The sequence below is a fragment of the Cyprinus carpio genome, chromosome A17 (genome assembly GCF_018340385.1).
Source record: "Cyprinus carpio isolate SPL01 chromosome A17, ASM1834038v1, whole genome shotgun sequence".
NCBI classification, from domain to species: domain Eukaryota; kingdom Metazoa; phylum Chordata; class Actinopteri; order Cypriniformes; family Cyprinidae; genus Cyprinus; species Cyprinus carpio.
The window spans coordinates 6367227-6391186 of record NC_056588.1 but is presented as its reverse complement, the minus strand read 5'-3'; the positions used below and the strand labels follow the sequence as shown (position 1 = coordinate 6391186).

At 35.5% G+C, this 23960-nt stretch overlaps 1 protein-coding gene across 1 annotated transcript; it reads right to left on the bottom strand.

Moving 5' to 3' along the window:
- Positions 1-609: 609 nt before the first annotated feature.
- Positions 610-22116, bottom strand: LOC109057164 (transcription regulator protein BACH2-like). The gene is made up of 5 exons (XM_042773757.1): positions 21867-22116; positions 11791-12047; positions 7496-8968; positions 3146-3352; positions 610-3042 (listed from the first exon to the last, which is right to left on the bottom strand). Exons 2-5 carry the CDS (start codon positions 12031-12033, stop codon positions 2593-2595), a joined length of 2373 nt encoding a protein of 790 aa, XP_042629691.1. The 5' UTR covers positions 12034-12047; positions 21867-22116; the 3' UTR covers positions 610-2592.
- Positions 22117-23960: the final 1844 nt, after the last annotated feature.

The following is a 23960-nucleotide window of genomic DNA, read 5'->3' as shown; positions in this document are numbered from 1 at the left end:
CCTTAATTTACCAGTAAAGCATGGTATACATTTTTTCCAAGTCCAATTATGGAAGCCAAAGGTATGGTGGCCTAGAGAGCCCAACGCGCTGCAACTTCAGAAAACACACGCAAATAGAAAAAGCACCAGCAAAAAAAAAAAAAAAACATCCGTTTAACAGCAGGTGCTGCAAATGCTCACAATGCAAATGAATAAAGAAACGCACTGGAAATGCTCACCAAATAAAGAATTTTATTTGCAGTGTGTTTCTTTTTTTGGTTGTGTTGTGAACATTTGCAGCGCGTTTGTTGTCAAATTGATTAAGTTGTTTTCTTAATTTGCAGTTGTTTTTTCAATCTGCAGCACATTGAGTTCTCTTGCACACCGTACAAAAGACATCTGTGCATATTTATAAAAGCTTCAGACCTTCCAACAGCTGGCAAAAAAGAACATTTTTAAATCATTTAGCTTACATCCATAAAATGTGATGCAAGCTGATGGACTCTTACATCAAATTCAGAAGAAAATAAAAGTTTTCTCATTTCCAAAACTGTTTGTGTTTGAATTCAGTGTGAATACTGATCATGCAAATTTTAAACTCCTCAGAGCAAATGATGCAAAACACATTCAATCTGCATAAAACATGCTTGGCAATTTATTTAATATCCTAGTAGACAAATTCAATGTGGACACATTCAAGAATGTAACAAATACAGATTATGAACAACATTGAGGTCACAACTTTGAGATTTAATTAAAAAAAGAAAGCAAAACAATCATTTTCAAAGAATCGCCTATAAACAGAATATGTACAATACATGTACAATACATACAAAATCTACATAAAAGAAATGATTGTAAAACATCTTTAAAAAAGGTTGTAAACCAGTTCTGCTACAGACCTTGTCTGAGACGAGAGGTATATAGATTTTACAGGTAGCTCTGTGAATGTCAAAACTCTCCCTACTGCATGTAAACTATAAATATTCTTATTTGCCCTTATCATAATATTCATATCACAACTGTGGTGCATCATGTAACAAAGGTATGATAAATTGATTTATCCAAATCCATACTCATGAGAATACAAATTCAGAATATGCACAGAATTCTAAAGAATTTATAAACATTATGAGGACATATTTGAAGTCCTGACAATCAATTATTTGAGAATCATCTTTTATGGTGCACAAATTAACTTAATTAAATTATGGCCAAAGCTTTTTTGATTGATTTTGCTCAATATAAGCTAACATGTTCAATCAGATTACCAAAAGTTTTGGTAAAACCAAGTAAACACGACGCTTAATCATGCCTTACATCTTATTAAAGTCATGCAGTTCACAATAATTTAAAGTAAACAATCTAAATTCATTAAAACATTAAAACATATACCCCATCTCACCTTTGAACTTTAGTATTGTGATGATGCAGATGTGAGTGGCTCTTACACATGGTAGCTTAAAGCAACAACATTAGAAACAAAAATAGAAATGCAGCATTAAGCTCTTCCAACTCTTGTTACCTTAAGGCTTGATTTTTCACCTCGTTATTAAATCAAACATGTAAAAGTGTTATAAGACCAGTGAAAATTACATTGAATTGAAGGAGGGAGTGAATTGAGAACTTGTAAGAGTGAAAATATTAGGACCATGGAAATAATTAAACACTGAAAGTGGACTGTGGACAAGTATACAAACTTTTTATCATTTTAAAAATGATAAAGGTCTGCAACCCACCCGAGAAAAAAGAAAAAAAAAAAAAACTTAAGAGAGGAAAATAATATGGATTTGCTTTGATTTCTGACTCCAGTAAAATTATCATGTGCATAACGTTCTGAAGGAATCAAATCAGATCTGAGAGATCCAAGTGTGAGCTGCCAAAATGAACAAAGTCAGAATAACTAAATTTACTAAAGTTTGCTTGGAGAGTTTAATACAACAGACATCCCTGATCAATCATTTGAAAAGTCTAGAAAACGGAGCTTCGAAAAAAAAAAATATCTGTAGAAAATTGCTTCCATATCAAATGATGCTTCATCACAAAATGTTTTGAGGAACATGCAGGCAGCTAATCGTCATTGTTTCATCATCTATTTTGTAGAAGAGCTCTCCATTTTGCTAGTTTAGAAAGAGATGATCAGATGTTGATTTCTCCATGCTGACAAACAGATTGCTCGGCTTCTTGCAAATTGAGGTGAGCAGCTGTTTAGTTTTCTCCATTATTCTATTTTGTTAGGAATGCTTTAATGCACAATAGATAAAAAACACTTTTAAACACTCAATATCACATTTGTATATGCTGCTTGATTTAAAGTTGCGCCAAAAAAATCTGAAATTCCTGAGATAAATCTGAAAACCAGATAGCATAAAATTAGTATGAAAAAAGGAAGGTATTGTTCAAAATGAAATTATTTTAGCATCCTATGCAGCATGTATGTGAAGAAATCCATATGCACACACAAACAAAAACACCTCAGGTGATGGACCATGAACATAACAACAGAACAGTCCTCTAAAGTAGTGACAAACAAAACTTAACAATGGCAAAAAAGTAATATTTGAACACAGAACCAATTCTTATAATAACAGATAAAAATGCAGTTTACTGGACTCAGTTTCTCTCGGGCAGCTCTTCTGTTGTACACTTCTCTGTCATTTCCTGGCAGAAATCAGTCGTCACACTTGAGCTGCCCACGTGGGAAGGTTCTGACCTCTCAGAGGTGACAGTGTCTTGGGTCGTCTCTCTGTTCACTCTTAGGTGTGAGTGTGGTGGTTTGGCTACGGCCTGGCAGCCAGTTAAGCCTGGGGACAACACCACACTGTTGTGTGAGGTGAGAGTTGTGTCTATACTGGTGGGATTGGGAGAGATTCTAAGGTCTGTATTGGTTGGACTGGAAAAAACTGGGTCTGGGTGTAGATTATACAGAGACTGAGACTGTCCTGGACTCCATTGTTCTTCCCTGCAGACCTCCTGAGACAAAAAGGAGAAGTTTTCCCACAGCTCCCCCATGCAGGTCTTCAGCTGGCTGCGTTCTGTTAGGAGCTTCTGTCTCTCACAGACCTAACGGAGGAGAAACACATGCAATAATGAAGGTGGTATAGAAAAATCTAGATTCTCGTGGAGAGTGCAAACAAACACTTTAAGGTTGTTGGTCGCAGCCTACCAGTTTGTGAATCTCACGCTCCAAGTTCTGGATGCAGTCCAGCTTTCTTTTCCTGCAGCGCTGAGCTGCGATGCGGTTTTTACTGCGGCGTCTCATATTGTGGATGAAGTCTAGCTGATCTGAGGTCAGCGTATGCATCTTAATCATCAGCTGAAAGTCATTGCGTGGAAGCTCTGTGATATGGTCTATTGAGAAAGGCAGTTTGACCTGCAAGTGTACAGCACATTATAGTTAAGATGTATATTACAGCGTGCAACATTGTACACTGGAAGAAACATAAAATAAACAAATTACAATATATATATATATATATATAGAATGGCACTTCCTTCACAGAAAATATGGCACTTTACCACTAGATGACACTGCCATCTAACTTGCATGAAATGTTTTATTTATTTGCATCCAGAGCACTAATAATAAAGGCATTGATAATAAACTAGAAAACTAAACTTAGGACACTCAAATATAAACCAAAAGTTTAAGAAGAAAAGATTAGAATATGAATTTAACAGGATTAAATCACAGGATTAAATAATATCTTTACATGTATTAAAATAGAAAACAGTTATTTTAAATAGTTATGTTTCATAATATTACTGCTTTTACTGTATTTTTGATCAAATGCATGCATAAACTATTGACAGATTCCATAAAATGCTATATGATTAATTCATATATAAATTTCCTTTCAGACAAGCCACTGAGTCTACATTTTGTTCTTTAACATGTGCTGAAGGATTTTAGGTGGGTTGGTAATATGTGATTGTCATAAGCTACACATTATGGTTCAGTTACAAATTCTTCAAATAGAACGACTGAATTCTCATTTCTCATGACAAAGATGAAACCTGACTTAAAACTCTGCTGAGGGAGTTGGTCATAGTGATCACCATGACGAATACTCCCTCTCTCTGCTGTGTCCTTGTGGCACTGCTCAGTCTGTGTAAAATGGAGGCCTATATTTAACCGCTCTACTACAGAGGGCTCTGTAATAAGGCTAGAATGACAGATTAGGCTTCCAGCTGCACAGGCACGTTTTCTCCTCTCCTTCTCTCTGAAGTCAGGTCGTTTCTGGGAGAAGGCACTCATACAATGAAGTAGGGCTCATCTGTTAGCCAGTGAGGTGAAGCGGCCCATCATCAGATGGGAGCCTGGGGGCCGCTGCCCCACTTCTGTCTGGGGACCTGCAGCTGGGAGCTTTAAACTCAGGCAGAGTGAAGGGCAGAATAAAGACGGCTATAGAAAGATTGTTTCTGCACAGATTTTTACACTATATTGGGTCAAATTTTGCATTTTGTCATGACAGTTTTTTTTTCTTTAATTTGTGACTACTAAAATTGCAGGGTATTAACATGGTGCTTTGGAGATATACTATTGTATACTTAGAAGTACCATTTAAATGCCATGGTTCCTTTTTTTGCCATCATCACATTCATTAAATAGTTAACATTTATTATTATTGACAATCATCATAAACAGTTTTCCAGTCTAGTTTTCCAGTTAATATCTAAAAACACCTGAAACTAGATAAATGTACATATTTAAAGGGATAGTTCAGCCCAGAATGAGTTTCAATTGTATGGGAAGTTCCCTAAAAATACTACAGTATTTTTTTTAAGTCAATGGGGACCAGAAACTGTTTTGTGTACCACATTCTTCAAAATAACTTCTTTCGTGTTCTACAATGGGGGCTAGAAACTGTTAGGAAGAAGAAATCCATACAGGTTTTTAACAAGCGATCACTTTAAGAAACAAAACTCCATAAGATATTGTTTTCAGAGAATGTTCTTTCTTTAATCTTTTATAAGAGTACATTTTAACCTACTTGCAGATTTTTTTCATTTGTGAAGTACAAACAAGTTAAGAAAAAAATTTAAATATGCCACTGCTGCAATAGAGAATATATTTATATTCAAGATACAATCTATGAAAACATGTCTTATCTTATTCGTTGTTGCTTCAAGTCAGTTTATCTTGTATATGTATATATAAATAAATAAATGGAAAACAAATAAACCCTAATTAAAACCCAATTAAAGAGTCATTTTTGCTTATAATTGCCAGGTAATGCAGCAACTTGACACATCGACACAGAACTGATGTTTGGTCCTAGGTGTGCGTATATCACCTATTTTACAGCAGTTTAAAAGAAGCTCATTCAATCATATTGTAGAAGCTGTCAGTTTCATAATGCTGCTGTGAAATATTTGGGTTTTTATGCAGCTGCCTTCAAAACTCTAAGAACCCCCTCACCCTTCCCAAAAAAACTAAACAAAAAAAAAAACATAATCTTTGTAGTCACATGAATACTAACAACAACTGGGTCATCAAAAATCAGACGACTAAATGAGACAGCAAATTATCATACACAGATTCTTGAACTTGCAATGTGTCTGTTGTCAGGAGGAGGAACAATTATGTCATTGGGACCTTGGGAACAAGAATGGCTCAGAGCTTATTGCCATGGCAACCCTCCAGTGTTTGCCAAATTGATTCTTGATTCTCAGTCTCAGAAGCCCAGGAATCGAATGTGGGAATGTTTTGTAATGATTATATTTTTCATAATTATTTATGTGGATTTTTCTTTTTTTAATGGGATCAAGAATTGGATTTGAACAGCATATGTGCTAACCACTGCAATAGGGCTGCACTATTTAGGTCAGGGTATATACAGGAATCATGGATTTAAATTTAATACCTTTTTTAAGACTCTTTCCATACATTTTAAGACCTCATCGCCACTTCAAGTTTTTAATGGTTACATCGGCGACACTTTAACTTACATTTACTATAGGCCTGTATTGATTGTAAGATAGCACAACTAAACAGATCTACTTTGTGATAACTCCTTATCAATACAACATAATTCAGAAGAGTGGGGAACGAAGCCCAAGATAATTAACGGAGTGTCTAACCAATGCAACCCAAGAAACGAGAATTAGACCAACAAACAAAACAACTGAAAAAACTTATTGAGGAGGGAAAATTATGCTCTCCGAGCTAACGGGGCAACGAGTTCACACAGTATATTCAAAAGATGTATTTGTAACATCAGCTCTTATTACTCTCTGCAAATCATAGATATTTTGTGGAACACATCTCATGACAAACATCTGACTGGTCAGACAGTTTACCTGTGATTACGGAGCGCTTGATTTGATAGTGTCAGTACTGCACCTGATCAAGTGTGAATGATCATGGAAGGTAAAATAATGATCACAACTATTACATCTTTTAACTGTGCATCCCAAGCCCATGCCAGTAAAAAAAACAACAACAACCCAAAGTAGCGCATTTACCATGTCTCAAATATAAAAATGTAATTTCCATCCCTAAAATACATATTTTACAATCACTGCAGACCCCAAATTTATCATAAACACAGCTCAAATGCTTCCTACTAGTGTGGCCCAAACCATTTAGCACAGTTTTATTACAGGTAGAATGCAAAATGTTTCAGTGCAAGCATTTCAACCAAATGTAAGTTATGCAATATTTCAAACCTTTAAACCTTATTTTAATGAAAAGATGATACAAAATGTAATACTTTGGTAAATGGCATTTAAGGCTTTTTAATATTTTTAAAGGGCCTTAATTTTCTCTAAATTGATTGATTAACTAACAATAAATACTAATAAATAACTCACACACACCATGTAAAAGAAAAAAAACTAACTATTAATCATACAAAAAAAAATTATCACCACAAAAAAAATTAGATATAAAAAAAAAAAAAAAAAAAAAAAAAAAGTTTCAGGTATGTTGTACTTGTCTGTAGGGATGCACAATTTGGCAAGTAATATTACTATTGCTATATTTAACTGGAAATAAAATTAAAACAAAATCAGTATTATTAAAGAAAAATATAATTATTTTATTTTACATATTACTTATTTACATATCATAAAACATTGAGCTTTGATTTTTGGTGGAAAAAAACACAGGGAGCCCTAAAATCCCTAAAAGCAACTGCTTTGTAAAGTTCTTCTCGTAACAAGTTTGAGAAGGTGGTTGGCAGGTGGTAGGTTGCCAAATGCACATTTAAGCGACTGAATTAAGCTGCTGTAAAAAAACACTAAAAACACTGGATTATGAGCTTCTCATGTGTAAATGAACACAGTACCATGCTACCATCTGAAACATGCAGCTCTTATATTTATGTGATTAAATCACAGCCTTTGTGATTTGATAATTGCACTAAGCCATATCTCGATTTCAGCTTTACACTTTAAGTTTAAATTTTCACTTTGTTATTTATTTGGAACACAGAATGTGCAACCTGTATTCCAAATAATCCTAAATATCAGTGCATTAGACCAAAACTAATATTTCCAAACATACACCAACCTCTTGACTGAGCTCTTTGGTGGGAAAGGATTCGCTATCTCCATCGGAAAATGATCCAGATTCATCACTGGAATTAGTGTCGTAGGACTTCTCGCACTTGATCTTTGTTGGCCCCGAGATGCTATGCTCCTGGTGTTCAAGAGCCAGGCATCGCGCCATGGTGGAACAAGGAGAGGTAGAGAGCTCAAACTGTGGCAGGCTGGAAGAAGATCCTCCACTGCCATCCTCAGCGTAGGAGTAGGAAGAGCAAGAGCTGGAGTTTCTGATGTGGCTCTCGGCACGAGACGAACGGGGACACATTTTAATGGGCACCGGACAGCTGCTCTTTGGCCGGCGGCGGTAGGGCAATGTGGGCTCTTGAGACACAGAAGTTGGGGAAAGTGTTTGGGAGCAGGGGAATGACTGGCTGGAACCTGCCCATAAGTCATCCGGGATCTCCTGCCCCAAACAACTCTCACCCGGATAAGAGTGCGCGGGTGCCACCAGATGGTAAGGGGCTTGAGAGGAGAAAATGACACTTCTTCTGTCGCTCTCCTGTTCAGATTCTTGGGAACAGATAATCTCAAAGGAAAGTGACTTGAGGGACACGCCATCAGTTAATTTCTCAGCCTTCTTTGAGGATGTCACTCCAAGTCCCCCAACGAAGGCCTGATAGTCTTTTTGGAAGTAATTTGGAGCAACTTGTCGTTCTTGAAGGGGAGAGGTTCTGCTGGTGAGTTGCAGATCAGCGCTAAGACAATGATCCGAAGACGTGACTTCCTTTTTAACAAGGGACCGCAGGCACACTGGTGAATGTTTGCTCACAGGCAGGTCAATGGGTGTTGAACAAAGTTGTCTTCCTTCAAACTCCATTTCCATCTCCATCTCATTCCCTTTACCCCTGACCAGACCGTCCTGCTCCAACTCTGCCAAGTCCAGTGGCACACAGTCTTCCCCACTTGCTGGTTCTGCTTTAACCTTGGAAAGATCAAGGCCTCTGGCATCGCTGCTGGTGACGGTATCCAGCAGGGAGCCGTGTAAGCTTGAGGTACTGCTGTGTGAGGAGGTGGTTGCATTGTGCTTTGCCAGAACCTGATGGTACTTTCTATATTTGGGATAATGAGGGATGTCAAAATCTGGAGGTTGGTCTGATTGATGCAGGTTGTTGGTGACTTTTAATTGCTCATTTTCAGGGTGCAGGCTTGATCCGAACAGTGGTGGTTTGGAATCACTCAACTGCACATTTGCGTCCTCTGACCCGTTATCGTGATGCTTCTGAACCAGGGTCCGAGGTGAAGGGGGATTCTGGTTGGTGTGCATGCCAGGAACCTCACTTTTCATCTGGGCCTGTAGAAAGTGGAAGCAGGAGTCTTCGAGGTTGTGCATTCCTAGGAATTCTGCACAACACATAACATCCTGGATGTTGTCGCTGTTGAGTAGCAGCTTGGCTGTGTAAGCAAACTGCAACAGTGGGACAAAGCCTTTCTCTGTGATCTAAAATAGAAAACAAAACAAGCTGACATTTCAGGGTCATCAGTGGTATTTTAATCAAATTAAAGTGACACTTTTGTGATGTTTTATTTGTTTTCCCAAAGACCACTTATATTGTTACTCAAGGTTTCCATTCAATTTTTACCTCCTTTAAGAGAATTCCAAAAGTCTGTTTACTACTGTACCTTTAAGACTTAAATAATAGTGATGCACTGATATTTCTAATTAAAGGTAGACATTAAAATCTGACACTACTTTGTCTAAAAACATATAAAAGAAAAAAACCCAAAAATAATTCAAACATAACAAATGAATGTAGTTATTCTAACATTAATGTGCAGTATGAAAAACATATCTAAATAAATAACCATGCAAAATAAAACATCCAAAATCGTCATAAAACAATAAACAAAAAAAAATACAAAAACAAATATAGAAGAAGAAAAATAAGCATCAAAACGACTGATATATAGACGCACACAACCATTCAAAAGTTAAGTAAGAAGTTTAAAAGTTTTTGAAAGAAGTCTTTTATGCTCAACAAGGCTGCATTACACTAAAAATAAACGTTTTCTAATTGAATATATTTTAAAATGCTGTTCATTCCAGTGATGGCAAAGCTTAATTTTCAGCCAATTTTACTCCAGTCTTCAGTGTCACATGATCCTTCAGAAATCATTCTAATATTATGATTTGGTGTTCAAGAAGCATTTCTCATAATTATTAATGTTGAGAACAGTTGTGCTGCTTAATATTTTTGTGGAAACTGTGACCACAAATGACTGAGAATAAAATGATCATGCATTTAAAAATCATAACTGCATCCATGCTACAAAGTATCTGAGCTTCCTATCAAGGTCTTACAAGGCTTTATTTGAAGTAATAAAATGAAATGAACTGCATAGTGTCATGAACAAAAATAAACCACCCCTCTCATCACTTCAAATCACTCTATCTCTCCCACAGGTATCTATGAATGCTTGGGGCAGCGCAACCACACCAAGAACATCATCTTTAAAATAGAAAGACATCCTGCTGAAAATACAGCTCTCCCAGACATTCAGTCAGTCCTCCCAGTGATGCAAATAAATAAAAAGGCTTTGGGGGTGGGGGGTGGTGGGGCTGAGCATTCTGTGGATCTATTTTCAGCTGGCATCAGCAGCTGCCGCCTGAAGAAGCATGTCTTTATGGAAGCCAAGCACCATATGAGACTCCTTTAATGTTATAACCAGCAATCCTAATGAGGGCAGCAGGCAGGGACGCATGTACACACACAAACAAAGCAGAAAGCAAAGACTCCACACTATAAAGCAAGAGGGAAGCAGCTCAGCATGGCTCTGAGAAGAGAATGAGATATGAAGCCAATTTCCCGGTCATTACAGAATACAATTTGACATTAAGTGTTTTGAAGATGAACGATAATTAATATATAAGCAGAGGCAAATGGGGGCCTTCTGACATATCTGGGATATTGTAATATAAGTTTGAGCTTTGAGATCGCAAAGCACCTAAAGTATTACAACACAGAGGATCAGCCATGAATAAATCATACTTCCTCAAGCAGAATGAAGTTCTGAGAGGGAACTCTGCTAACACTCCTGGTAAACAACATAAGCAATTATGCCAACTCAAAGCTGCAGACGATGAACATGTTTTCTTTACTGACACATTCCTGCTGGACTGCTCTATCTATCAGTACACAAAGGAACACATTTCTTGATGTTAGAACACAATATTCCTAAAAGGAAAATAAATTGATACAGTAAAACAGCTATATATATATAGGAGGATATATATACTAATATCAATCACAAAATAAACGATATAATATTTGAATATATTTTAAAATGTAACTTATTCCTGTAATGACAAAGCTGAATTTTCAGCAGCCATTACTAAAGTCTTCAGTGTCACATGATCCTTCAGAAATCATTCTAATATGCTGATTTGGTGCTTAAGAAACATTTTTATTATCAATGCAGTGCTGCTAAATATTTTTGCGAAAATATACTGGATTCTTTGATGAATATAAATAACAGCATTTATTTGAAATATATTTTGTCACATGTCAAAATCTTAATCTTAAAAATATGCTGATTTGGTGTTTAGGAAACATTTGTTCTTATTATGAATGTTAAAAGGGTTCTGCTTCATAATAATTTAGACAAACCATAATACATACAATTTTCATAACAAACTTGATAAATATAAATTTATAAAGAAATTCATTCAAAGCAGAAAAAAATTATAAAAACACAACTTATTAATGGTAGTAAGTCATTGTTTGCTCGCTGAATAAAAGTATTAACACCCAACTTTTGAATGGTAGTGTATATTCACTATTGAAATTTCAAGACATTTTCAAATGTTATTCATTTCCAAGACTGTTTCAGACATTTGGACATTTTTAAATTTACATAATATTTTACATGACTGTGGAACCGTACACAACATTCACTCTAAATGCAATCATAAATACTCCAAAACATAAAATGCATTCTCTGTTGAAATTACATCTTTTAATTTTCAAGGCAGGCATAGTTATCTCTACAACAAATTGTCTGATTAATTGCCTTATCCTCAGAAAAATAAAAGTAGTCCTGAAACTGACAAATAAAATGAATAAACAAAGAAATGAAAATAAAGATGTTTATATGCAGTAATCTTTAAAAATGCAAGGATTTCAATTTTTATAGATCTCATAGTTAACCTTATCTAGCACAGTTGGGATATTTGTGAGGTTTTCAGTGCAGGTCATTCAGGTGTATCCTTGCAGGCTGTTAATGTATGCTGAATCTGTACATCTGCCAAATGAGGACACTCACCTTCTGTGGCAGGTTGATAACCGCCGCATGTTCCGTCTGGCCCCTGAGCAGTAGGGAGAAATACTGGCTACAAGCTGCCAGCACTGCCCTGTGGGCACGGATCTCCCTCCCCCCCACCAGCACTGTCACATCACACAGGACGTCCTGCTTCCGCTGTTCATTCAGGCACAGGAGGATGTTTGCACAATGCACCGTCGACTCATAGACATACATGGGAGCTTCAGGCTTCTCCTCCGTAGACATTCCTTGATTAGAGCCTGTGGATAAAAGTGACATGACATGACTGCTCCACATTTTATAAAATATTTATTGCACATGCTATCCATATCAATGGCAGTTCTTCAAAACCAATAATGGACAATTGCACAATTGCTGATGCAATCGCACAGATGTCTCAGTTTGAGCTGATGGCCAATTAGCAGCATGTGTCAGCTTTAAAAGTGGACTAATAATTAGGACTTTGATATCTAAATTTCCAAAATGACTCTAGTGGAGTTTCAAAGAGGCTGTAGTCACACATAAACAGCAAATGTTTTAGCATGTCATGGGTAATGGTCTCAAAAATAAAGAATATGTCAAACAAGCCCACTGAAGCTCACATTCAGAGCAGTTGCTACATACAGAAAGCCAAAAATGTGTTGCCAACAGTAAAAAAAATGTGAGTGTATAATAGTACGTGTAGCGATCTCAGGGGAGTCTAACAATGGATTTGCATTACTTCATAATAAATTTCTTGAGGATGACAGAAGACCTGATCCAGATTTATTTTGCAATAATGATTGGTTGACTGTGCATTATCCCTCACATATACTTCTACAACAAAATAGAAAAAAATACTTCTATCACACTTTATTATATTCATTCCTAGAGGCAGTGAAAAGCTGAGAGGAGGACCTAGTAAGGGGGATATTCCAATTATTTTGAACCATTCTAGTGAAGATTTGCTGTTGAATAGCAGTTGTTCACTCTAACAAATGGAATTACAGCATCTTGGCTTTGGTTATCTTAGCATCAGCTTGTGAATCATTAACACATCTCCCAATAAAACACATTCAGAGCCACTCACACTAACAGAGAAATGTCTGATAGCAGCTGTCACTCGCTCGCTCTACCCACACTAATGAGATATCACCAGTATGTCAATTCATTCAGAGATGGCGCTCTGAAAAGGAAAAATACCATGCAAATAAACAGAGGGAATTACAGCATGTTTCATCATCAACACTGATGCATGACTATGTCAGACAATCATGACCATAATGCAGATGAGCATCATTACAATGGTGCTCGAGGTATTGTGTATTGCACAAGCAGTACAATGAAAAGGGTTATCAACAGACAAATTACTCTGAGAAAAGTGATCCACTAAAAACTTATTCAAGTGCAAAACTAGACTTAACCGGTCGCTGTGGAAACAAACATGCTACAGAACTAGCCTATTCTGTTTCTGCTCCTCCAGGACTGAATGGAAATATAATTAGAAAGCATTTTTTAAAATGCCCACGATGTTGACCAACCCTGCAGTCTCCCTAATTTATGAAGCCCCTAATTCCCCGACCTAGATCCACTGCCAACAGAAATATGGCTTCATATGCAGGAGTAATAACTCCTTTGATTGAAAAGAGACTGTAATTATGAGCATGTACACACTCTAGGATCAAACGGTAATCAGATAAACTGCATATATATAAAATGTATAAATCTGGATAATAAAGCTTAATTTATTACAAAGTTAATGTTCGATGTTAAAAGGGATTGTTTTACAATTGATACACAATTGTGTAAATGAAGACAGAATTTCCATTTTTGAGTGAAGTATCCCTTAAAGGTTTGTTCGGAGAGCAGTTGTAATTGTGATTTTTGCTTTAGTGTTTCCATTTAAACTCAACAAAAATTAAGTTCAAGAAAAGAAGTCTGTTAGATCCCACATGGACAAACATTAAATAATTGATTACACAGCACAAACGTGGTGACCCCATTTTCCATACAGTCACCAAGACAATAATTAAAAAGTGCATATAATTCAAGGCCTCCTACTTCAGGGGGTAATATGGCCGTTATGACCACCAAGAGAAGCCTGGCCTAATTTCATACTGACCTGATTACAGCAGCTCTTCTTTCAGTTCCAACCACTGAAGAGCTTTCTGAGAATCACAGTGTGCTGTATTTTAAAAGAAGCTGAAGTGAGATGGTTTAACATGCTAAAAATGAGAAACTATTAGCCAATAACTTAAATAACATGATTAAATGTTTTTAGGTTTTTTAGAAACTTTTATCCAAAGCAAATTACTATACAACTTGACAAATGAGCAAAGAAAGAAAGAATAGACATCACTTCAATAAAAAAAAAAAAAAAAAATACAATTCAGTCCTAAACTGATTTTTTATAATATTTGCCTTTATTTATTGTTTTCTGTATTTATTTTAAGTTTATTCTTTTATTTATTTTATATCTGTGTATATTTATTCATTTATTTACTTATGCATTAATTGGTATATTTATTTATTAATGCATTAATTTCTGCAGGTTTAGTTCTCCATAAGAGTGTTTGTGTAGAATGAACATTCAAACCTCAGAATAATATATATATATATATATATATAAATATATATATAAATATACAATTATATATATATATAATATAAACAACAAGTTCATGTACAAATGTCTCCAATAAAATGGTAAATGTAGAGATTAAAATTTTTAAGCTCTCTCTTGCGCTCTCTTTCTCTATAAATATAAAATATATCATAGATATAAAACATTATAATGAAGTATAATAACATAGAACAAGTTTTCAGTTACCAGCCAGATTTGTTAACCATGACACCACACCACTGTACAGTAACTGTCATTGACCTACACATGAACTCTATGCCTTTCTGATGCTCGGGTTGAGAGAACATTTGATGAATCATTGTGCATATTCTCGTAAAATATATAAGCGAACCGCTATCTGCAGATTCCATGAGCTTACACTTTGTGTTGCGAGATGTGGAAGGCTGCTGGAGCTGTGATCCAGTGCTGCCTGCTGCTTTAAGCCTCCACGTCAGGATAGAAAAACCACACACAACTAAACAGAATGACAAAACACCTCAGATAAGAGCTCATCTTGGAGGGATTTTCCAGCTGGAAATTTAACAATGACATCATTAGTTTCAACAATGAACTATTGTGCTCAAAATAAGGTTAGCTGTCTCTCTTTCAGAGGGCCACTGTCATATTTACATGCCAGTATAAAGGATGTGAACAAATGGTGTTTGAAAGAATGGATCTCTTTGAAAAATGCAAGCTATTTTTTGGCACTCCATGGGAAATGTCCCACAATGCATTCACATCTAGCCTGCTTCAGTTCCCTATGCAATATAGAAACAGACTACCAATGTCCTTCAGGAGTAAATCAGTGCACTTGTGCCAGCTCATTTAGTTCTACAAATTACTGTTGCTTATTCAAAGGAAATCAGGTGTTAGCTAAACAGCTGAAATACCACTCCTCAAGTCAATCAGGGCATTCCTAAGCAGGCTTTCCAATGTAAAGATAGGGGGTGACTCCATGCCAGAGTATTTTGGGCATTGGTTGCTGAAACAGATCTTGAATGAATCATGGTTTCCCAGACTGAAGTGAGAAGTGACTCATAACTGTCTTTAATATGGGCAGAGGCAACCATGACAAAAAAAAATAAAATAAAAAAAACAGCAAGCAGGCTATAAATATACGTAGAAGCTTGCAATGAGCTGGATAAACATACTTCAGTACAAGCAGTACATAATACAATCAGCAAATGGTCATGAACGAGTCATTAAAAACATAGATCATGGATATTTTAGACTAAAATCACAAGAGACTGTGCATTAATTTGCCATAAATAATTAGTACATTAGATTAACTGTTAGATTGAATGCTTGTGAAAATGTTTTCTTGCTCACCAAGGCTGCATTTATTCGATCAACAGTAAAAGCAGAAATATTATGAAATACAATGAGACTTTATTATTACAATACAAAATAACTGTTTTCTATTTAAATATATTTTAAAATGTAATTTATTCCTCTAACGCAAAGCTGAATTTTCAGCAGCCATTACTCCAGTCTTAAGTGTCACAAGATCCTTCCGAAATCATTTTATGCTGATTTATTTTTTCTTTTTATGCTGATTTGTTTCTCAAGATACTTTTTTCTTCAGGATTCTTTGATTAATAGAAAAGAACAGCATTTATTTTAAATGTCTGTACCATCTTTTTGTCTTTTGATCCATTCAATGATTTAAAAAAGTATTAATACTTATATGAATAAAAATAATACTTTCTTTCAAAATAAATTTTTTTAAAATCTTAATTACCCTAAAAATTTGATTGTTTTTTGACAAGAAAACTGATTAAAAAAAATGTATACTGAAGCAATTTGCTAAAGGAGATTTAACGCAGATTTAATGTAATGAAATTAATTTGTTTTGCTATCGAAGTTTAAATATAAGGCAACATTTAAATAGCTTGTCTTATGCTCTCATAATCAAAATCATAAGACATTGCAAAAATATTTTAATGAATCGGCCCTTAAGAAACTAGCAAAATACACAAAGACATTAAAACATTGAAATATTGACACTGTTGCCTACTTTTATTTTGCCATCAGCACAGATCAGCTTCTGAAGTGAGGAGATTAAAAAGCTGAACTTTTTTCTCATTGCCTTTTGTAACTTGTCTACACTATTAGTAATGCCTGACAACGCAAAACTAGAACAGTCCGATATAATCAACAAAGCTGCCTACACTGTGTGCTCATTGCAGTTTTGCTTTTCACACCTCTGTGGTCTAAACAGGTTTCTTGATTAAAACTGGAGCATGCTAGTTTTGTCACGTCATGTCGCTTGCGTACAGTGTAGATGAGATGTCAGCATGACCAAGGTCTGGACATCCTTTCTAAACAGATGGTAATTGAGGCCAGCATGGGAGGCAGTAGCCATCTGAGGGTGACTGATGGTTCAGGCAGCAGGTTGCACCTGATTTTCACCATACAGTAACAGGAATAATAAAATACAAGTACCATGGGCTCAAATAGCTTGGAAGAAATGATTAACATAATCAACTAGGAAACACTGAAAAGCTTTGAAGATTTAATTCTGCTGTGATCTCATAAACCAACTGCAAAACATCAAGAAGAAGGCATGCAAAAAAAAAAAAAATGCTGAAAGGTTTGTGTGCTTATTAAAATTTCATCATGCTCTACAAATTTGATGAAGAGCATAATCACACATTTGAAGACAGTTTACTACTTTTTATCCATGTAAGACAACCTAGACATGAATGAAGGCATGTCAAGACAACAAACTGTTGAGAAATGCTAAAGAACATCTCTGAAACATTTATTTTTGTGGTAAGATCTCTTTCTGTTCTAATGAGTGACATTTGGCAAGGTAGAGATGTTTACAAGTATAGTACCATAACCATGTTAGTGTCCTAAAAATGTATTGACTCCTGATGTATTTCCTTTTTTGTTTTGATGGCTAATTAGGCAAAACTGGTTGATTAATTAAGGCCTTGATTTGTGAGAAATTCCCTGTTACAATTACAATTCATGATACAGTCATGCTTTTCAGGACTCCTTCAACTGCGGAAAACAATATTACAATGACATTTAGAATCACTGCCCTGAAGTTGAGCTGAAGTTCACTGTTGTCATTTCAATAGATCTTTGCTAAAATAAGCACAGGTATTTTAATTCACTGGGAATGACCTTTCTTTCCTGTCACTCCATTTTCTAGGATGTTGTCTACACCTCTCTTATTTCAGCTGAACCACTGACATCACATCTCGCCTGAGGCATGTTTCCTCGGTCTGCAGCGAGAGTAGAGCTGGACCACTCATTTGAAGTCAGTCAAAGCAAAAGATAGCAACAAAAGAGGTAACAAATGATCAGATCAGATTGATGATCAGAATTACACATTATCAAATAGATAACTCCAGTCCTGGTTAATGATTTTAATACAGTGCCACATTGTGCTTAAATGAATAGCTCACCTAAAAATTTGAATTCGCTGAAAATTTACTCACCTTCAGGCTATCCAAAATGTAGATGGATTTGTTTCTTCATCAGAACAGAATTGGAGAAATTTAGCATTACATCACTTGCTCACCAATGGATCCTCTGCAGTGAATGGGTGCCGTCAGAATGAGAGTCCAAACAGCTGATAAAAACTCCAGTTCATCAATTAACATCTTGTGAAGAGAAAAGCTGCATGTTTGTATTAAACAAATATGCAATAATCAACCTCTCCATCCATAATATTTCTTTTACTAGTGAAAAAGTTGTCTTGTCTGAATCAAGGGAAAAATCTGCACAGATCAAGCACAGTTTACAAGCAAAAACAGCCAGAGACAGATCTAAAGAGATACGTCAGTGGATTTTAATCTGAGAGGATTACAAGTATTTGACTTTTTTCACTGGAGGAAGCATTATTACAGATTATGGACCAGAAGCAATGTTTCAAATATAAAACATCTTGATGGATTTGTTTCTTACAAACACACAGCATTTTACTTTACAAGACAACTGATGGACTGGAGTCGTGTGGATTACTTTTTTTTTTTAGCTGATTCTGATTTGACGGCACCCATTCAATGCAGAGGATCCACTGGTGAGCAAGTGATGTAATGCTACATAATTCCAAATATGTTCTGATGAAGAAACAAAATCATTTACATCTTGGATGGTTTGAGGGTAAGGAAATTTTCAACATATTTTCATTTTTGGGTGAACTGTCCTTTCAACTCCAATGTCCTTTAGCTGTGACTAAATTTACACTACTGCATCATGTACCTTAACTGAACTACTATGAAAACTAGAAATAACGGCATGAACCGCACATGTCATATAGAGCGTGACCAAAGAGTTTATCAGGGTTAAATGTAACCCACGCCATACTGAAACTCCTACACATTTATTGCTTACTATGCAGCTGGTTTCCTGCATTCATATTCAGCTGTGTTACTTTTACCTAAGTCAGCTGATGACCTACTTCAAACAGAGGATAAGGGTCACAGCTCCTCTTTCATCTGTCCGTCAAAGCAGAAGATTCTGGTAAAATACAAAAACCACAGCGCTAAACATTGTGACACTTATATTCAAAGGAATAAGAGAGATCAGATGGGGGTGTAGCTGGAGATTTGTGCAAGCTACTTCAGCATGAATGCATCTTGAGGCTATATATTTGGATCTCCAGACTGAAGCTGTAATGGCTGAGATATGCATAATTTCATAAAATGCATGGTAACATAGCTATAGAAGCATCTTGGGAATCTTTAAAAAAATTTTTTTTACATATTTTTGATTAACACACTGCTGTATTTTATATCATTTGAATATCCACATTTTTAGGATTTTATTTATTTATTTATTTTTATTATATATGTATGTGTGTGTGTGTGTGTGTGTGTGTATGCATGTACGTTAGCAGGTGACATTTTAATGGTTCAGGATACAGCAACATGTCCCTTATCAGTCTGTCCTGTGTTACTTAAATAAAAAATGTCCTTCACCACTAAGGAAATCTTTTAATAGCCCCATTAGCTGTGTTTATATTATCTTGGATTGTGTCAATGTCTCTGACTAACTCCACTCTAGCTGTCCAACAGGAAGTGAACCAGTACTCAATGGGTTAATCAAGTCCACATAGTTAATAAATGACAGCTGTGGCCAAGTGCATTCCAGCTCTGTTTCTCTCACCCTTTGGCCCATCTGTGGGCTTTATATGCATTATAATATAACCTGATACTTCATTATTAGCTTTAATCATAATATGTTCGGGCACAGAGGGGGCAAAGAAATGACTTAGCAATATAGTGGTGACAAATCATACCCGCAGTCAGCCGAACTGAAACTAAATGAGCAAAAACAAAACTCTGAAGAAATCAGTCAGTGATTTGATGGTGGTGAGATTGAATACAATTGACATGCACATACACCAGTGAAGTCTTTGGGCTTATTAGTGTTTGTAGCAAGCAACAAAGTTATTAATGCTCGTACTTAGGATTACTTATTTCATTAATGTGAACTTCATGCTACAGACATGAATTATACCTCAAATTTTGATTGAGGAAAGGGTCGCAATATAATTTTTTTAAGTGATTGGACAAAATGGCATCAAACTTCCCAAAGATTTACATTGAAAGCGGGTGTTTTTGAATCGGGGCAGCAACCAAATCTAGCAACCACATCATGTACACTAAAAAAGTGCTATGATTTTTTTGTCTAAAAATATGCTGATGATGATCTGTGCACAGAGAAGTTCCTACTTGACAAATATTTCAGCTTCTACTGCTGAACACTAAATGTCACATATATGGTGACTCAAGCACTTCTTGGCACAGAACAAGAATTCAGTTTGCTTTATCAAACTAATTCATTACAGAAGCAGTTTTCAGCCAATGAAGAAACATCTGTTGTGTTGCAAACACAGGCAGAAGACAAATAACATCTGTTTTTCAACCAGCGATAAGCGACAAACCCATAACTGCTGTGCTTTCATCAGAAAAACAAACTACTGTTACATGACTAAGGAGAAGTTTCTGCACAGTCAACAGTAAAGACGAACCATTGATTAGTCACTGGCCATTGATTTGACCCATTTTTGGAGTATAGGATTAACAATAAAACAGATCCAAGTCCTAAGCCAAATCTTTTACTGTTATAAAGATCCTGAGAGCACTGAAAATCAGTAATTGGTAATGCAGTGCAGTTAAACCTCATTATCACATTAAGACCAAGATGTCTCATGATATTACCACACTAAGGTCACAGCTCTAAATAAAGATGCAGGTAAGACATTCAAAAGTGTCAAAGAAAGAGCAAATTTAAGATGAAAACTAAAGGTGGATTTTCTATCCATAGTCAATCTGAAAATTTCCAGAATCAGAAAGGGATTTCTACAATGAGCACAGGAAATAGCTACTCTATATGCTGTGCCATAAAGATGTGTGAACATCTCATCTCACAGGATGTAAACCACAAACAACTCATCCACTCATTAACCATATCTTTACCCTTCCTGTATGATCAAAAACAAATCAAATCTGGGTCTGTGGTGCAACGCAACTGGTTTCATAAACAGCAATGGAATAGATAGGATAAAGATGATATTTCATAAGATATTCTAAAGCATAAGTGTTTTTAAACTGGTGTAGTTCAAAATATACATATAGTAATGAGAAAGCAACAAACACAAGTTAAAATTGGCAGTCTGACAGTAAAGATTCACAATGCCAACAAACAATGCCCTCTCGCACTTCTTCTTTTATTACAACACAGTGCTGCAATTCCGCTACTTTTTTTTTTAAGTATGTTTCAACATCCCTACTTTGAAACAAATTCAAAATATACGAAACATTTCAGGAACAATGAAGTCTATTATTTCTTGATTTATGTTTTCATTGTACCAAAGGCTTGGCTATCTGTTGACCATTACCAGCTTTACTCCCTCCAAAGTCATCAAACATATAACGTTTATATAAGTACTTCATTCTGAGTTATTATTCTATATAGTTTAAGTTTAGATATATAATTTTATATATTTTTTTAATATTTATATTTTACTTCAGTTAATTTTATTTAAAGTAAAGTGTTTTTTTTTTTGTTTTTTTTAGCTAACTAATGACCATGGAATAATTTTTATTTTTTACATTTTGCCTTTACATAGCTGTACTAACTAGACTGACTATAGTTAGATAGATAGATGCTTGAGAGGTATGAACACACACAAAATATTACACAAAAAGGCATGAAACATTGTCTTGCTGAATCACTGCTTCCCATTGTCTCAGCCAGAGTGCATCCGGTCCAGCTCATAATTGTACCTGACATCTACAGTACCAGTGACTACATGCAGCACGAACCTGCAGACCTAAAAACGTCAGTGCAGCTCCTCTGACTGACTGTACATCCAAACCGTTGACGTAAGCTTTCTGTCTGTGCAGAGACATTGCCTCTTCTGCGCAAGGCATGCATGGACCACAAACAACTTACTCTTAACAGCAAGAAGCACATAAACTGTAACAGCACCACAGGCGGCTTAATCACTCACCTAAACTTTCACTCGTTCCCGCACGAAGATATTCTGCAAGACGCCTTCACATGGTCTCTTTCTTCGCGCTTCGCAAACAGCTGGAGGAGCGTGCACGGTTATTGTTTTCTTAGAAGCCGGAGGAACGCTGTGTTCAGTCTCCGTCTGTGTTGAGTTACATTCGAGACCGCGTACTTTTGCTTTGCTCTTTGCTGATTGTGGCATTTCCAGCACGCGCCTCCTCTATTTGCTACATTGTTGACATTGGGGCGATGACGTCATGGCGATGAGCCCATAGTAAAAGAGGGAAAAATAGCACGAGCCATTCAACGTTTTCACAAATTTGTGAATCTAACGAACTAACATCTTCACACCTGTAAATTAATCACTTAAAATTAATACAATCTATCATTCATTTAAACTCATTTTCCACCTTTTGCAAGAAAGACAGCCTTGTAGCAACCTATTGTAAGTTTTTTATTGAAAATAATGGTTTGTAGTTTATCGTTTATTAAATTATTCATTAAGTTTATTTTGTTTATTTTCCTGTATAAATTATTTATAAATTAATTGCATTAAATTCATTAAAACTCATTTAAATCAATTCATTTTATTCCCTTTCTGCAAGAAAGCAAATCTGTAGCAGTAACCTATTGCAAATTATTCAAGTAAATAATCATTTTAATTGTGTTGTTTATTGAATTAATTAAAATTTAAAAATATAAAATTATAACACACAAAATTAAAAAAATAAAATCACAAAAATTATAAAAAAAAAAAAAAACTATAACAAAAACACACTATATTGTAAGTTATTAATGTTTTAAAACTTCATGTTTTTTGTTGGACCACATGCACTGTGTCTGTGACAATGAGTAATATCTAAACGATTTGATCTAATAACCTTTATTATTATTATTTTTTTAACTTCCAAAACCATTACTTTATTTTATTATTATTTTTTTTTAAAGTGCAATAATAACAGTAGCCTGTATTTTAAGAAAAATTGTGAAAATTGGATTGCAACCACATTTCAGGTTATTCATACATTAAAACTGGATAAATCAGAAAAAAACTGATCCAATTTTATAGTGGTTGTATGTATATTTAGATTAGAGCAAGGCCAGAGTAAGCATAACAGCACTTAATCTCACTGTACCCCGAAGGAGCTGGCAAGCAATTATGTGAATTATCAGGTTGTCGCAGACAGCTCTTGCTTCTCCTTTGATTCTGATCCAAACGAGCCATAATTTCACTGTTAGGTTCAAAAATAACTGTGACAGATTCTCAAAGGCACAGAGTGGCACTGACATCAAAGTCTTATTTATCAGAGAAAATGGAGACCTTAAGATGCGAAAAATGCCTCAGCTCTGCATCCGTCCTCATAAGGCATCAGTGGAACCTGTCATAGTGTGTGTGCATGGTGCACTTTGGAAATGATTGCTTTCAAGCTTTGTTTGATTCACTGAACTCATTTCAAACACCAGGGATTGATTGTCACTTCTGAAGCAGCTCATTGTTGACAATGGAGTGTATATATGTAGTCTAAATCTACATCCAAAAGGCTAGATTTAAAAGTGGAATTGTCTGAAATTTATTGTGGCTTTTATTTTGAGGTGTGCAGACCCAGAACTTCATCTTTTTACTTTTACGTATTAGCCAAATGTATTTATTTTTATTTTATTGATGCCGTCTTGTGGAAATTCACAAGAAAAGGTTCCTGATGTATATGCTTATTATGAACATATCGATGTTCAAGATGCATTCAGAAAACTGCACAAACACACCACTTCTATGTGCCTAATGTAAGCCCTGTAGTCTTCCAGACCCTTGCCTCTCAACCCATTCATTTTAATGCAAACAGTGCCCCCCCATGCCTGCGCATGAAAATGCGACTATTGAAAACTAATTTTAATGAATAAAAATAAGAAACACAAAAAAATCTTGAGTGTAGGACTAAAACTACGATATATTGCTGTAGGCATTTTTAGTAAAAAAAAATCCTGTTTGTGACAATACATGTAAGCTGCAATTGAACTTATATCGCACATATTTATTTTGCTCTCAAGGAAAACGTGAAACTCCGCAGAGGAAATGAAATGTGAACTTAGCTGA